At 44.9% G+C, this 16,984-nt stretch overlaps 1 protein-coding gene across 8 annotated transcripts in view; it reads right to left on the reverse strand.

Moving 5' to 3' along the window:
• The window catches only part of LOC106564681 (myosin-10), a 100,123-nt gene that overhangs the window by 20,140 nt on the left and 62,999 nt on the right, over positions 1 to 16,984 (reverse strand). For 4 of the 8 annotated variants that reach the window (XM_014130918.3, XM_082958815.1, XM_014130917.3 and 1 more), the window contains 18 exons: positions 15,515 to 15,607; positions 13,454 to 13,517; positions 13,160 to 13,258; positions 12,737 to 12,880; positions 12,351 to 12,446; positions 10,928 to 11,046; positions 10,470 to 10,622; positions 9,308 to 9,481; positions 8,931 to 9,104; positions 7,973 to 8,087; positions 2,768 to 2,961; positions 2,399 to 2,520; positions 2,189 to 2,258; positions 1,847 to 2,007; positions 1,377 to 1,485; positions 1,085 to 1,216; positions 359 to 565; positions 9 to 146 (listed from right to left, as the gene is read on the reverse strand). In XM_014130918.3, the coding sequence (XP_013986393.1) occupies positions 9 to 146; positions 359 to 565; positions 1,085 to 1,216; positions 1,377 to 1,485; positions 1,847 to 2,007; positions 2,189 to 2,258; positions 2,399 to 2,520; positions 2,768 to 2,961; positions 7,973 to 8,087; positions 8,931 to 9,104; positions 9,308 to 9,481; positions 10,470 to 10,622; positions 10,928 to 11,046; positions 12,351 to 12,446; positions 12,737 to 12,880; positions 13,160 to 13,258; positions 13,454 to 13,517; positions 15,515 to 15,607 (2,364 nt within the window). Of the gene's footprint in view, positions 1 to 8; positions 147 to 358; positions 566 to 1,084; positions 1,217 to 1,376; positions 1,486 to 1,846; positions 2,008 to 2,188; positions 2,259 to 2,398; positions 2,521 to 2,767; positions 2,962 to 7,972; positions 8,088 to 8,930; positions 9,105 to 9,292; positions 9,482 to 10,469; positions 10,623 to 10,927; positions 11,047 to 12,350; positions 12,447 to 12,736; positions 12,881 to 13,159; positions 13,259 to 13,453; positions 13,518 to 15,514; positions 15,608 to 16,984 lie in introns of all 8 variants that reach the window. The other 4 variants (XM_014130916.3, XM_014130907.3, XM_014130915.3 and 1 more) reach the window with 1 other exon arrangement.

Below are 16,984 nucleotides of genomic sequence, written 5' to 3' on the forward strand. Positions count from 1 at the left end.
TCTCTGACCTTGAGGAATTTGGAGTTCTGGTCCTCCAGCAGTAGAATGTCCTCCTCCATCTTCTTGATCTTGGCCTCGGCCGTCACCTTCTCCAGCTGCAGCTTCTGCCTGGCTGCCTCCTCCTCATCTAACTGCTCCTCTAGATCCTATGGATAGACAATGGACATACATACGTTCAACCAACAGAGACACTCAGTATCTTCAGCACAAGGATATGTATTGCAATGCTGAAGTTATCCATAGTTTTAGTTAGAATTAATTCCATCTAAGCCAACATTAACTCATTAACTGATGGTGTGTGTGTGCGCAGGTGTCCATGCTCCATCCATATGTGCATATATGGGTCTCGCTCTCTGACCTGGATGTGGGACTGCATCTTCTTCTTCTCGTTCTGCATGCTCTGGTTCCTCTCCTCCTCCTCCTCCACTCTGGACTCCAGGTCATGGAGGATCTCCTCCAGCTCCTGCTTCTTAGCGGCCAGGCGGGCCCTCATCTCCTCCGCCTCGGCAAACAGCTCCGTCTCCGCCTGCAGCTGCTCTGCGAGGATGTTCTTCTCCTCTAGGAGCTGTGGGGGACACAGAGGATAGACAGCAACGTTTACCTACGCTTCTTTTCTAGATGTTATTCGATTAGAATGTTGAAAGGTCAAATCTCCTCAAGCCTGTAAAAAAGGTGCTATCTAGGACCAAAAAGGGTTCTTTGGTTGTCCCCATAGGAGAACCCTTTGAAGAACCCCTTTTGGTTCCAGGTAGAACCCTTTTGAATTCCATGTAGAACCCTTTCCAGAGGGTTCTACATGGAACCCAAAATAGTTCTACTTGGAACCAAAAATGGTTCTCCTATGGGGACAACAGCAGAACCCTTTTGGAACCCTTTTTTCTAAGAGTATACTACTCAACCTTCAAACCCAGTGGCTGGACCTCTACTACACAGCATGAACTATGGAATCCAACAACATTCAGAATGGCTGGAGTAAGTTCATATGTTGTTTTATCTCCAGCAGTGCATATTTCAGAAGAATAGCTAGATTGAGGTATGGAACCATGGTATTGGGATCAGGTACGGGCTCCAGGTAGTAACTCACCTGTTGGTGTTTCCTCTCCATATCCACCAGCTCTCCCTCCACCTTGCTCTGTCTCTCCTTCACCTTGACCAGCTCCTCGTCTTTGGCCTGCATCTCCTCCTCCTGCCGGGTCACCTGGAGCAGAGGCTTCACCTGGAAGGGAAAAAGGAAGGAGGGTCCCATCAAGGTCAGGGGAGGGAGGAATGGAAGACAGGAATAGGATAAGGTGTAGAGAAATGGTCATATGAATCCTGTTAACAGTGGGTGTAGATGTGGACTCACAGCACTCTCCATCAGTAAAACCCCCACTCACCTTGGTGAAGAGTCTCCACCACTGCCAGTGGCGCAGCTTGAGGTAGGCTGCACAGTTCCTCTGGAGGACCTTCAGAGCACTCAGCTGCTGCTGCTTCTTAGCAAACGCCCTGAGGAGATGCATAATTAAGAGACTGATATCACATACAGCTTTACTTTCACTACTTAACTTGGCCACAGCTGTATCCCAAACCATAACACACACAGTATCATTTTGACTATACAGTTTTAGCAACTTCATAACTTATCTGTACTTACGCCCCATTTTTGTGAGTTGCATTGAAATCAAAGGGCATGAACATGCCTCAGTAATGAGGTGGACATTTAAACTTACTTGATTGAGTGATAGGGGACAGACAGTGGGACTGCTGAGTCATGGTATTTACTATGTAAAGTGATTTGAAGTCTGGAAAGTCTGGCTATATAAATATGAATTAAGTTATGAATCAATTATTAATCCTAATGACTCACTTGCGTGCCAGGTAGCCGCGGCAGACAGACTGGAAGTAGATAATGATGTCAGTGATCTTCAGGTCTCTCTCCTCCTCCAGGTGGGCCAGGACTCCGGTCCTGAAGAAGATCTTACTCTGGCCGATACGGAACAGGTTGGAGTCCAGTTCCAACGCTCGGATCTGTTACAATACACAGGAGAATACGAGTAAATTAGGAAAGTCAGCATGCAAATCAGATATTTTTTGTTTGTCAATTGTATCATTTTAAACAGGGTGGTACATTGACACAACTCATATTTTCCTGAGTTTCAACACTTTTGCTTATTGTGTTAGTTAATAGATAACATTGGAAGCTCTTTACCATCCTCTCGCAGGCCTGTTTCCCGTCCATGAAACCCTTGGGGATGGCATTAGGGGTCAGGATCTCGTACCTGGGATAAATAGAGAAGTATTAGGAGTTAACACACTGGCATATACCCAGAGATCACTGAAAGTGAGGGCAGTCTAGTCGGCTCACAGCGAAGACAAAGAACACAAGCACAATAGTTATGTGTCCTGTTTCCGTGGTTACCTCTGTCTGAACTCCTGGAAGACAATGCGGTTGGGGAAGCCCTGTCTGCAGATACGGATCCCCTCCAGAACTCCATTACACCTCAGCTGGTCCAGAACCAGATGGGGCTCCAGCTTACCAGCCTGACATGGGAGAGAGATGAAGTGAAGTGTTATAAATAAATAATGCAAAAATCTGGTACAGGTGTACAAGCAAAGACTGTTACCTATTAACCTTGTGTCTACAGAAGGTCTAGCAATATATACTCAGAGAAAACCCTGAAATTAAGCGATCAATTCAAGTCTCACCCCTTCTGTTGGCTATAGTATAGAACAGGTGGCCTGGTATAGTTAGACTGACATGTAAAGTATGACAGGATATACTACTCACCTTCTTCTCGTGGTTGGGGATAATACAGCGGACGAAGTTGGGGTTGGTGTTCCTCAAGGTGGCCATGAGCTTGGTGAGGGACTCCTTGTAGAGCTGGCCCACCGTGCGGAACATGCCCTTCTTGGTCTTGTAGGTGGCTCCGAACGTCGTCTCCGCCATGCCCGCCACCTGGTCCAAGCCCACGATGCGGTCCACTAATGAGAGAGGGAAGGAAAGGGGTTAGAAGGGGAAGGGGGGGGGTCGGACTTGGAGAGAGGTGTTGGGAGCTAAATCACAGACAGACAGACACAGGATGCCGGGAGTAGCAGCAGCCAGCAGCAATGTGTGTCAGCTGCAGGTGTAGATAGATTAGGACCACTAGGTATGACTGGCAGCCTCTGTGGATTTGTGGGGATGGGGCAAGGACAGGGCAAGAGGATCACCTAAAACTGTAGTCCCAGACAAGCACAACTGATTCAACATGTCAAGTAATCATCAAGCCCTCGATGAGTTGAATCAGGTGTTTTTATCCGGGGCTACAACAACGATGTGTGCTGTTGGGGGTACTGGAGGACTGGAGTTAGGGAATTACTGCTATACAGTATACATGCTTGGTTCCAGGGTCTGTATTCGTAAACGTTCTTCAGGCTCGGTACAGCTGATAATGGGAGGGATGGTTGCTAGTCTTCTTGAGCACTATGTTCTCACACTACTCTTTTCAGCAGTCATTCAAAGTGACAACCTTTTAGGATAACTACAACTGAAAGGCCTATTCTTTGGTATGAAATAAAAGTCATTGATTTCACAGCCTGGGACCTTTCGTACACATTGGCTTTTTTCGTCATATTAGCATAATCTGACAGTCAGTCACATAGGGCCACATCATATCCATAACTTCAGATTCACAACATGCCTTGTTTTGTGTCATTATTGCTGGGCTGGTGTGTTGACAAGCGTCATATTTACAACACGTTGCATAAAACCGTTTTGATAGGAGGCATGCTGATGAATTAACAATTGTTTATCCAAGAGTCCATACAGGTAATTTATCAAAATCAAACCTCCAACTGTGTTATTAGGCTCCTAGGGTTTCAGGCAGACAGAACTCCAGGAATGTCCTACAAAGTTCCAGACGTTTTGCATTCAGTCTGTAGATATTGTACCACTGTCACACCTGCTGTGTATCAACGTCTATAATACTGTAGAATCGGGCCAAGAGAAATGCCAAATACTACATGTGGTTCCAATTCTCTGCTACTTTGAAAAAATAAAAGGGGGAAATGAATGCCATTAATCTTTCCTCAGTCAAGCCTCAATTCTTTAATTCCCTTTACGCTTAAATATATGCCTTGGAAAGGGAATACAACCCTTAATAAAAATACAGATTCCAGAAAGGAGAATAGACTTTGGTTCGGAATACTGAATAACCAGCGCTCTTAACCTTTCCACCATACTGTAAGGAAGCGGTCGAAATTTACACTATTGTTACCCGGAGGAAAATGGGGGAGGGTCATGCTTTTTCAATTTCAGTCAAAGGGAGGGTTTAGTATTATTTTATTTAGTCCAGGGGAGGGTCATGTCATTTGGAATCGATTAACTGTCATACACTCATAGAAAAAAGTTGCTATCTAGAACCTAAAGGGGTTATTTGGCTGTCCCCATAGGAGAACCCTTTGAAGAACCCTTTTTGGTACCTGGCAGAACCCTTTTGAGTTCAATGTGGAACCCTTTACACAGAGGGTTCTACAAGGAACCCAAAATAGTTCTACCTGGAACCAAAATGATCCATAGACTATACTATATGCCTAGGCTATATGAAGAGCATGCTTGGAAAAGCACAGGGCAACATTATATTTCTCATAAAATGTGGAGATTACAAGAGTACATTGCCATTAAGGCCAGATTGTTCTTCAAGATGTTCAAATGTTCATAGATGACCAGCAGGGTCATATAATAATAATAGTGTTTATAGAGGGTGCAACAGGTCAGCACCTCAGATGTAAATGTCAGTTGGCTTTTCATAGCCGAGTATTCAGAGGTCGAGACAGTAGATGCGGTAGAGAGAGTGAGAGAGAGCGAGGGAGAGTTGAATTACACACTGGCCTGCCCTGCTCTTGTTGATGTAGGCCTTATAGGCCAAGTATTTTGTGCAGCCTAACCAATGGTTGTGCTGTGTACGGTAGCACTTCAGGAGGCAAGTCAAAAATGCTATATTTGTGTGCGCGGACTAGCCCTACTGATGTCCTGTTCAGTTTGAGAGGAAGAGCGTGAAGATGAGAAGGAGGACCGGAGGTAAGCTTGCTACTGCTATAATTGATTTTAATAAAAAACAATGTTTCGTTGCCCATAATGAAGCTATTTATCAGAGTTACTGACCTCACAATAAGCCATATTCAAGTAATTTACATAGCTTATATAGCGGCAGCCGCGGAGATGGACGGCACATGGGTGCTGAAAGGCTAATTCAAGTCCTAATTCATTTAAACTATCTTCATTTTAATTTGACTTTAGGCTACTAACAACAAGAGGGCTTTGTGTTGGAGCCGATTTCTTCCTATTCAAGAAATAAGAGGTAGACCTACCTGTTTGACAGATTAAATTATAGTCTACTATCCATAGACTGTCAGCCATTTCCTTCAGTCACCATGCACTCCTTAAGTGTCAGTGGAGGGCTTGGTGTGTGAACTTAAAACCAGGGTGCGAATTTTGGTGGTATGCAAGGGTAGTGTGGCTTTTGTTAAAGAAAATGGCATAGGCCTGCCCCTATATATATATATAGACCTGATTATATAAAGTGATCTATAACGCAATGTTTGTGCTAGAAACAAGTTGTAAAATACAGGGAATGATGTGACTCCGATGCATATGGGATATCTTTGGTTTGTCTCTATGCTACAACCTTCTATAGCCGAGGAGACAAAACAAATGGGAAGTAATGTGTGATTCTGTCACTATTGTTGGATTCTAGCTTGAAATATACTACTTCATGTTACCAGAACTTCTTGATTACTGTACATGTATAAGGAATGTATATGTTGGGGTCAATGGAGGGTGGATAGGAACTAAGTGTATGGAAAGTTACTGACTGAGGGAGTGCAGAAAGTTGACATTGTGTCAAACATGTTATTGTTAAATCTCATGGCTCCTAAGGAGGGAGGCAAAGGGCAACAGTCTGGTTTCAGTCACTGATAAGGTAGGACAGTCGTGGGTTAGGGAGGAGCGAGGAATTCGGCCCGAGGTCAGGTCAGATGAAGTGAGAAGGAACAGTCCTATCCCACAAACACATACTTCCACGCCCACGAAGGTTCCAGCATCAGGCAGGGCCATGACTACACCAGTGAGAGGAACCAATTAAGTTACTGACTAGCAACAGAGGTGTATTGGCTGTCTAGATGTGCAAAGAGTTGACTCCGTCTAGTAGGAGGGAATAAATATATGTGCTTGTGTAAACGTGTCTTTGTCTTTGCAGCTTTATGACCCAGTGGGTGAATAAACTTGGTTTGAGCTTTTTCTAGTTGTCCGTGAGTTTTTACTCTGCTTGTTCAGAACCTAACAGTTGGCGTTGTCGGCAGGATTCACCACAATTTACAGTCAAACTAAAGAGTCCGAATCAGTGAAACAGGAACCGGCACCAAAAACAAAAACAAGTTAGACACAGTTCCTACACCTGTTACCACTCATTCTGACATCTTGGGGAGATGAGAGTCATAGGCTGAACCAATTATAGGATACAGACCTAGAAAGCCTAAGTTTATTCAGTAGTCCCATTGTGTTACGACCAGTCGTAAATATATGGTGTAGAGTAGGTTCCGTATGGATAGGTCCCAAGTGGGGGTGTTCCTCTGCAAGATCCATAGAAATATAGGGTTAAGGGTAGGATCCGTAAGAATAGGTCCCGAGTGGAGCTAGTTCTCTGCGAGATCCGTGGGTGACACTACAGTGTAAGGTAGGTTCCATGTAGGATAGGTCCCTAGTGGGGGTGTTCCTCTGCGAGATCCGTAAGTGGGACGAAAGTCCCAGCCGCAGTGGCCGGGAGGCCGTAGAGTGTGTGTGTGTGTGTATGGATAAAGTGTCATGCTTGAGTACTAGTACGGTAGATTGTAGAGAAGTAGTCCATGGAGAAGGACAAAGGAGGAATGTGGATGGTGATAGAAGGTTGCCTATATGTTCTGGAGGAGAGCCTCATTCACGGTTAGAAAATATTTTTTTAACATGACTTGTGTGTATAAGCAGTAGCAATAAGGAGAATGTTTGGTTTATGCCCTATTGGGTCAGGGAACCGTGACAGATTGTGTGGAGATAGGAAGACATCTGTGAATCATTTTGGTTGTGTGTGTTGTCAACAACAGTGATATTTGAAGCGTGACACCTGTCTGTATAAGACATTAGGTCTCCCGTATTCTCAAGTAGTAAATTGGCAGACACTTCAGTATTGGTTCTTATACAAAATAGGTCCTGTGACCAAATGATTAGGTACCTATACCATAACTACTCTCCGGGAAGTGGACTAAATTGGTCTGAAAAGCCCGTATTATTGTTTTGTTGTATTTTCTTCATGGTGTAATCATTAGATCATTTGAATTGAACAAAACAATAATACAGGCTTTTCAGACCAATTCAGTCTAAGTATGCAGTATCTTATGCTAGCAGGAGAAGAGCAATGCTGAAAGGAATTGCCATCCATTAGCCTAAAGACTATTATACTAATACTGAGACATAGGCGACGACCAACAATGAGCCTCTGTATGGAGGTAGGCTTCACCATGCTGCACTGCTAAGCCATGGATCTACATCAGCATGTCATAACATAAAACGTCATCTATCTCTATGGACAACACCATGCTGCGCTGGTAAGCCATGGAACCTTCTACAGCTCCAGTCATAACATTCACCTGGAGGCTCATCAAGACTAGTGACATTGTTCTGTATCTCTACGATACAGAGAGACAGGGGGATAAAAACACCTGACAGAAGAGAAAATAAAAACAGAAAAAGGAGGAAAACATAAAGAGGTTAGTAGGCTGAAGTCCGACTGATTACTATTTGTACCATGTTAGCTAAACAAGCAGCAAACATTGTACATTGACAATCCCTAAAACAAATAGGCCTAAATGATGATGAATTAACCAATCTAACTAATAGTAACTGTTAATCATCAAGCCAGTGCTAACACATTCCTTCTCTGTTAACCATGTAGACAGGACAGGGGCCGGGGACATAACTTACCATCTTTCCAGAGCTCGGCCACAAACTTGTCAGTGGACTGGTTGAGCAGCGTGGCCACGTTGTCATTCAGGGGGTCCATGTTCTTCATCAGCCACTCATCTGCCTTGTAGTCCACCTGGGGAGGGGAGAAGGTCAGAACCATCCAGGCCGTGAGAGATATTAGCAATAATTCCCCTTCAGGGATGAATAAAGTTTATTGAATTGAACTGTCGGAGAGTGATGATATACAACAAAATGACTGTTGAGGTTCCAAATTCATTTCACTAGAGATGACATAAGACTCCAAATCATTCCAGGAAAGTGTGTTGTTTAAAGACGACGTCTGCGTAATATTGAACAGATGTGGTTACGGTGTACCGCAGGACTGCCTGCACTGGAAAGGGCCCGGGTCTCTATTGCGCAACACTGACTGGACGCTAGAGAAACTAGCCAAACCTCCTCCCACATATCTAATACATAAAACCAGGATGATACTCCTGCGGAATTTGAATACCACAGAGGAGAAGTTGTGCGTCAAGAGTGATACAGCAGCCAGAGGTTGATGGGAACAGAATAGGGGCTAGTGATGGAACAGTGGCTTTCCAAAAGGACCTGGTGTGACAGGGGAAAACCTCGGAGAAATCAGAAGATCTGGAAGGTCTAGAAGTAAGTCCTGCAGCTTGAAAGGACCTGGTGTTCCTCCATGAACACGACAAGCCAACGGCTCTGGGGTCTACAAGTAGTGCAGATGACGTAATCCAAAGTAACTTGTAAGTGGATACATAAAAATAGCCCCAAAAACTGCCTCAGAGGAAAAATCGGTCTATACTCCATCCCAGTGTACTGTACATGTTTAATCTTTGACTCGAGGATTACAGCAGAGCCATAAGTGTTTAAAGGGATAGTTTTCTGGATTTGTACACCAATCTTTGGGTTACAAAAAAAATCACCACCTATATGTAATCTCACCGGTCCGTACCTTGCCAGCGTAGTGGATGATGCAGAAGTCAGCCTTGTCCTTTAGCTGTCTGGGCTTCTGGAACTTGGAGTGGGTGCCCTGCTCCTGGACCAACTTGTCTATGAACGTCTTGTCTGTGGCCTTGGGGAACCAGCACTCCTCATCCAACAGAGCCAGCACACCAGGAGGGTTCGCCTGCAGGATGACAGCACACAACAGGCCCGTGTTCAATAGGACACCGGGGAAAAACGGAAAACGAATTGTTTTAGTTAACTTTGTTCCTTACCGATTCACTGTTTCAAAACGTTAGCTGCTCATTGAACATGACCCAAGTATTGACAACAGCACAACACCACAGGACACACACACACACACACACTCACTAAACGGATACTGACCGGCCTCTCGATGAGGTCGATGCAGGGCTGCAGGTCCAGGCCAAAGTCGATGAAGCTCCACTCGATGCCCTCCCTCTGGTACTCCTCCTGCTCCAGGACGAACATGGTGTGGTTGAACAGCTGCTGCAGCTTCTCGTTGGTGTAGTTGATGCACAGCTGCTCAAACGAGTTCAGCTACAGGAGAAAGGCATACAAATTGATTTGATCTTTTCAGAACTCAGAAACTCAAGAAACTTTGTCTCAAAAGTGAAGCAAGCAGTAAGATGGATAATTTCTTAAATCATCCCTAGGGGGAAATTGATTTGTAAGGAGTTTCAGATATGTAAAAACAACAAGACTACATTATTTCATTTATGAAACACCAATGAATATCACTTCTCCATAGCCAAGACGGTGAGATGCCTTCAGCTCAAACAGGCACCGGTAACCTACTGCTTTTTACAGTCTTCGTTTTGAACTATGAGGGTTTTGTCTTTTTAACCAATAAGCCAAAACAATAACTGCAGCTGATAGATTTTTGTTTGCTATAACTAAATTGATCCCAGGGATTGTGATTTATTTTCCTGTTCTTTTGGCTCAACATTACAACGCTGCAGCCAAAAGTCTTAGTGGGGGAATAAACAGCTGCCACAAACCAGAAGGGAAACAGACATGTTGGAATTTCAGCACAAGATTTAGTGATCTTGGGATATTGAGTGTTCAATTGACGACAAGGTTCATGTCAACAATGTCTGAACCGTCTGAACTCGCCTCTTGTTGAACGAGCCTCGCATGATAACTATCGTCTATCAAGTCATAGATCAACGAATGACCTTGGTGTGAATGATATAAAACTAAATGAGGATGACACCCAAGAGGCATTTTTAGAAGTGCTGAGATTCCCATAATTGACCCTGAGGAGGGAATGGGTTCAAAGTGCAATTAGTCCACAGGATAGATGATCAGCTGTTTCCCAAAAATGTCAATCAGATCATTATCCCACGAAAAACGTCCTTCGACCATTCAGATGACCAGTTCCATAGACAGGATGAACTGAAGCCAAACCAAGTCCCCTCTCTCTTCTCTAGCTGTTTTCTCTGTATCTGGAAGAGATGGAGGGACCTTGTGGAGGCCTTATTTGCCATGTATTTAAGTACCTGTAGAGGCCTACGCATTTAAGTACCTGGAAGATCTCAAAGCCAGCGATGTCCAGGATGCCGATGAAGGAGGCCCCCTGCCGTTTGGTACGGTCCAGGGCCTTGTTGATGCGGTGGACCAGCCAGCGGAACAGACGCTCGTATGTGGCCTTAGCCAGAGCCTCCACTGCAAAGTCAGCCTAGAGAGAGAAAAAGAGAGAGAGGGGTGGGGGAGAGGTGGAGAAAGAGAGAGAGAGCAACAGAGAGAGACAGAGAGAGAGAGAAATATGCATTCCTTATTAGATTGTCTTTCTGTGGTATGACTTCTCAGCCTTGGGGTCGCACGGCTAGACCTCTCTATTGTTATAAATCTAACACAGAGGTGGGCAGGAAACACACCCCACAGTACTAACATTATCCTGATCCAGAGTCAGCAGTACAGTGAGTCCATAGAGGGGTGATGAGTGAAGCAAGGAGAGCTTCTGCGGTGTAGTGTGTGTTTTACCTGTTCTTTGGTCTGGGCCTTCTGGACGTAGTCTCGTCCCACCTTGATCCTTGGAGACAGGATGGCCCGGGTGAACTCCATCACGTTCAGCCCCAACAGGTGGCACAACTTCTGGGCCGCTGGTAGAGGAGAGGAGGAGGATGAGGAGGGAGATAGAGGGGTGAAAAAAGGGAAAACAGTAGTAACATTAAACGTTCGTTCTCAAGATGTGATTACAGACAACACAAATAACTTTACAATACTCAAATATCCCTTACATAGACTCAAAGCAGTAGCAGGGAAAGAAGAAGCAACATTTGAGGAGTTAAATGTTATTGGGATATGATTATATATATAGACCCGACAGATAACCCTATAATCCTCCAATTCCCATAAACACCAGTGAGTTGGAAAACACACAGTAAAAACCATATAAACTTTCCACCACTGCTTGAGACCACCAGAAAATACATACCACTGGCAGCAGGCCACAGCTCTACATGGTCGGTAGCTAAGAATTACATTCTCCCCCTTCTGCCAGAAGTTTCTCACATTTGACCGTTAATGGTAAAGAATAATAAGTAAGAACTGAACGGAGTCACTGCCTCCCCCTGCCAGTTCAGTACCTCTAAGGTATGCCTGGAGCAGACCTGGATCCAAATACTATTTGAAATATTTCAAGTACTTTGAGCATTCGCTGTAGTCTGTCTGGAGTGTCAGGTGAATGGGGTTTGCACTTTTAGGACTTTTGTATTGGTTCCATTGCAAAATGCAAGCTCAACCAACCACAGCTTAAGTATTTGAAATAACTTAGAATAGTATTTGAACCCAGGTCTGGACTAGAGCTCAGGGTAGGGGGTAGTTAAACACAGCTATTTAGAACACCCGTGGGTTAACAACACAGACTTGATTTAAGACGTGTCAAAGCGGCTTTTATGATATTTGTCTTCTGGATCTGGGGAGATGTTTGATTTTTAAATATTTGTCACAGCGGGAGCTTCTGGGGAGGTAAGAATGATACATCTGTATCATTTCCAGGGGTAGAGTTGCCAGCGCAGAGCCTGCTAAAAACATCTGCTTCTGTCCTAGATCTGTTTTCCACATTTGGTAATAACTGGCTGGGCCACGGCATTGACACGCACTTGCTACCCTCTCCTCTTTAAATGCCAGGAATGAAGCAGTAACACACGCGGTTGAGGCAACGTTTTCGTTTGTTTTTTCTTCTAAGTAAAGTAGGGGAGTAAATCTGAATAATGATGTTGTTTGAAGGTGTGTGACAGGGCCAGGAGAGACGGGAAGGTTAAATCGTTAGAGTTCTGACGTCTGACTCAGGCTGGTTAGTACAGGTCTGGGAGGAAGATGAGGAAGAGAAAGATATGGTCTGAACGTGAGAATGTGAGGAGCTTCCTTGACATCAATACATGCCAACAATACTGCCAACTACCTGTATTCTCAGGCATAGAGGCCTGGTCTGAGTTCCTCTCCTTCTTGAAGACAATGTTCCCAAACTGAAGCACGGAGGAGACCACCTTCAGCATGGCTGCAAGCACAGAGAACGTTATCATAAACTTACTATGAACGGCACACACTGCTCTGTGTTTGTTGGAATACATGGAACTGTTATGAGCATGTAAAGTTATAATAATTACTTTAAAGCTGTAAAGTGTTGATGTAAAAAGGGCTTTAAAAAGTTGCGACAGACAGACAGACAGACAGACAGACAGACAGACAGACAGACAGACAGACAGACAGACAGACAGACAGACAGACAGACAGACAGACAGACAGACAGACAGACAGACAGACAGATGAGAGTGAGGATGGTGGTACCCAGGATCTCGTCGTGGGAGAAGCTCATGATGTGCATGGCCTCCATGGTCTCCTGGAAGTTGTCTTTGTCCTGCTGACCAGGGACGGTAATGTTGCCGTTGGACAGGAAGCGGTAGCTGTTGAAGCCCTCCAGGAGCAGGTCCGCTACACAACAGAGGAAAGGGAAATGACGTCGAGATAGCTGGTTCGAGGTCACAAAGGACAAAAGGCAAACATGCATTTTTGACAGTCAGCCCACTGACAGGTGATGTTATTGTGATACTAGCTAGTGAGCGACACAGAGTCTGAGTGGGTTTCAAGACACCTCAGGCCAACGGCTAGAGAAACAATGTTCTGCATGTCAGAGGGTGACTATTCTTTACAGAGGCCATATGGGTCCGGGACGTTGAAGTTATGCTGATGGTACATAATCAGACTACTTACACCTGAGATGTTCTCCCGCCCCACACAGCAGCTGGTAGAAGATGTGGAAGGTGCGCTCGTCTTTGGCTTGGCGAACAGCTCTCGATTTCTCCAGTAGATCTGTCCCATCACAGTCAAGGAAGGGCAGCCTTTATACAGTAAAGAAAGATATGAACCCCCTCGAGTAGATTTATGTGGCCCCGCTGGAATCGAATTAGCATAATACAACAGTCCCCATCAAAATCTGTCCGTTTATGTAAATGATTCATATCATAGCTTGCATGGAACATTTAAGCTAGCTGTTTGGAAGGATACAAGTTTCAATGTTGGCCCCGACGATGTATCCGGTGACATCAAAGTTGATCCGGATGAACTTTCCCTGCAGGGAGAGAGAAACGGAGGGTGAGAAAAGCAGACAAACCATATCACTGCATCCACGTCTCCCTCAACCAGGTCTCACACTGTGCTGCAAGGCCTTCCTTTTTCTCCCTCTGAGTCACATCACAATAAGGCTACATTTGATTAGTCTGGTCCCAGAACTGTATGCGCTTTAGTCAACTACTATAGTCAGATGAGTTGGCTAAAGCACATACACAGATCTGAGACCAGTCCAGGCCATTGTATTTTATCCTCATTTGGCCACATTCCTGTTGGTTTCTACGTTCCTGGGGTCTAGAGTAGACTACATTCCTGTTGGTCTCTACTGTCCTGGGGTCTAGAGTAGACTACATTCCTGTTGGTCTCTACTGTCCTGGGGTCTAGAGTAGACTACATTCCTGTTGGTCTCTACTGTCCTGGGGTCTAGAGTAGACTACATTCCTGTTGGTCTCTACTGTCCTGGGGTCTAGAGTAGACTACATTCCTGTTGGTCTCTACTGTCCTGGGGTCTGGATTAGACTACATTCCTGTTGGTCTCTACTGTCCTGGGGTCTAGAGTAGACTACATTCCTGTTGGTCTCTACTGTCCTGGGGTCTAGAGTAGACTACATTCCTGTTGGTCTCTACCCGGGCTGTCCTGGGGCCTGGATTAGACTACATTCCTGTTGGTCTCTACTGTCCGGGCGGGTGCCCCGGGCTCTACGCCGGGGCGGAGTAGACTACATTCCTGTTGGTCTCTACTGTCCTGGGGCCTGGATTAGACTACATTCCTGTTGGTCTCTACGTTCCTGGGGTCTAGAGTAGACTACATTCCTGTTGGTCTCTACTGTCCTGGGGTCTGGATTAGACTACATTCCTGTTGGTCTCTACTGTCCTGGGGTCTGGAGTAGACTACATTCCTGTTGGTCTCTACTGTCCTGGGGTCTAGAGTAGACTACATTCCTGTTGGTCTCTACTGTCCTGGGGTCTAGAGTAGACTACATTCCTGTTGGTCTCTACTGTCCTGGGGTCTGGATTAGACTACATTCCTGTTGGTCTCTACGTTCCTGGGGTCTAGAGTAGACCACATTCCTGTTGGTCTCTACTGTCCTGGGGTCTGGATTAGACTACATTCCTGTTGGTCTCTACTGTCCTGGGGTCTAGAGTAGACTACATTCCTGTTGGTCTCTACTGTCCTGGGGTCTAGAGTAGACGACATTCCTGTTGGTCTCTACTGTCCTGGGGTCTAGAGTAGACTACATTCCTGTTGGTCTCTACTGTCCTGGGGTCTGGAGTAGACTACATTCCTGTTGGTCTCTACTGTCCTGGGGTCTAGAGTAGACAACATTCCTGTTGGTCTCTACTGTCCTGGGGTCTGGAGTAGACTACATTCCTGTTGGTCTCTACTGTCCTGGGGTCTGGAGTAGACTACATTCCTGTTGGTCTCTACTGTCCTGGGGTCTGGAGTAGACTACATTCCTGTTGGTCTCTACTGTCCTGGGGTCTGGAGTAGACTACATTCCTGTTGGTCTCTACTGTCCTGGGGTCTGGATTAGACTACATTCCTGTTGGTCTCTACTGTCCTGGGGTCTGGATTAGACTACCCCTGTGCATGAGGCTGTGATCTGACTGTGCTGAACAGAACAAACCTCTCATCTAAACTGGATCCAGAATCAAAGCAGTCATTAATGATTAGCAGAAAAGTTTCTTGTCCTGCTGGAATGTTCCTATGTAATAATAGGAAGATAATCAAATAAATTCCTCTGCATTGATTTCTCTTCCTTATCATCAAAAGATTCCAGGAAGTTTTGGAAAACTCCCAACAAACACACAGGCCAGCTAAATCTGTCTCAAGTGCCAGTTATTTGAGCAAGAGATAGTGAGTGAGATGGCATGAGTGGCTTTTAGTGAGCCACAGAGGAACATACATTACAAACGTAGGGAAGACTTTAAATGAAGCTCGATACAGTCTTGAGAATGGCATTCTTTTGGGGAAATATATATACATTCTTTACTTACGAATCGTGACGAGTTGTCATTCTTCACTGTCTTGGCGTTGCCAAAGGACTCAAGGATGGGGTTGGCCTGTAAGAGTTGACGTTCCAATTCACCCTGAAAAAGAGGAGAGATATTACAGAAAAGCACTGGGTCCAAGCACATATGCCCCCTTCCCCCAACTAAACTTTTTACAAATAACAAGCACAAAAAAAATTTGTCCCAGGAGAAACATTTTTCCAATACACACAATGACTGATCACCCTTCTAATGTTCGTCAATGTCAATCTAACAATCACATAGTGTCACACAGACTATTGCTCATGAAACATATGTAGGCGGATGGACACTGTTTCCCCAGTAATGTTTATGACCATAAAAACTAGTAGAAAAGAGAGTGAAACGACAGGTATTGTAACGCTGTAAAAGACAGATGTGATCAATGGAGCATATTCAGGAAACCACTTTACAGTCTCTCTGCTCAATATCCTACAACAGTACGTCCAACTAAAACTAAAGAGATGGGGGGATAGGGAGAGAGAGGAGAGAATCTCATTTCTTTGAATAAACTGGGCCTGTTCTGTGCGTAAATGGCACGCGTTTCCTGTTGTCTGGTCACTCAGTGTAGAACCTCCGGGTTTGGAATAGAACCTTGTTGCTCAGTGGTGGAACACAACAGAACAGAACTGCAATGACTCTCTCCACACCGCATATGGTTCAGTTGAAGCTCAACACATCCACAAGCGAATGTTCAAACCCATCTGGACTCTGGGTTTGCATCTCCTCTTTCTATTGTGAGACCAACATCAAAGGCATCAAATCAAATCAAATGTTATTGGTCGCATACACATATTTAGCAGATGTTACTGCGGGTGTAGCAAAATGCTTGTCAAATAACAACAAAAAGAGCTGCCATGTCTGTCGGCGCCATCTTGATGATAGAAGCCATTGTCTAACCATCAAGCCTGCAAAACAACCTAATCCAATCAATCCCTGTTTACACTGTCGAAGGACACAGTACAATCGTAAAAAGCACCAGTATATTTGTGCAACAGACAAACCAATAAATCTATCCACAGATGTCTCATATATTCCACATTACACAGCTGTGTTTCAGCGTGGTGGTTTAGGGCGTGTGGAGAGCTAGCTGCTGTGAGCCAGGCGGATGGGTGGGTGCTGGATGAGTTGGGGCGAATGAGGCAACTCAGAGAGGAAGGCCATATCTCTCCAGTTAGTGATTGAGATAGAGATCCTGAGGAAATGGACTCAATCGTTTAGCACACTGACAGATACTGGGGAAACAGACCTGTTTAACACACTGACACAAGCCAGAGACACACTCAATCCTATAAGGAAGAATCTGTCATCATTATAGATCCCGTTAAGGGAGGGAGGGAACGGTGCTCTGTTCACTTCTCACAACTATCGTAGACCCTATCTGGCTGACTGCCAGGGCGGAATAGAATGTTCAATAGGTATGAAATGGAACAAAAT

This window comes from Salmo salar, chromosome 12 (assembly GCF_965601325.2).
Source record: "Salmo salar chromosome 12, fSalSal1, whole genome shotgun sequence".
NCBI classification, from domain to species: Eukaryota; Metazoa; Chordata; class Actinopteri; order Salmoniformes; family Salmonidae; genus Salmo; species Salmo salar.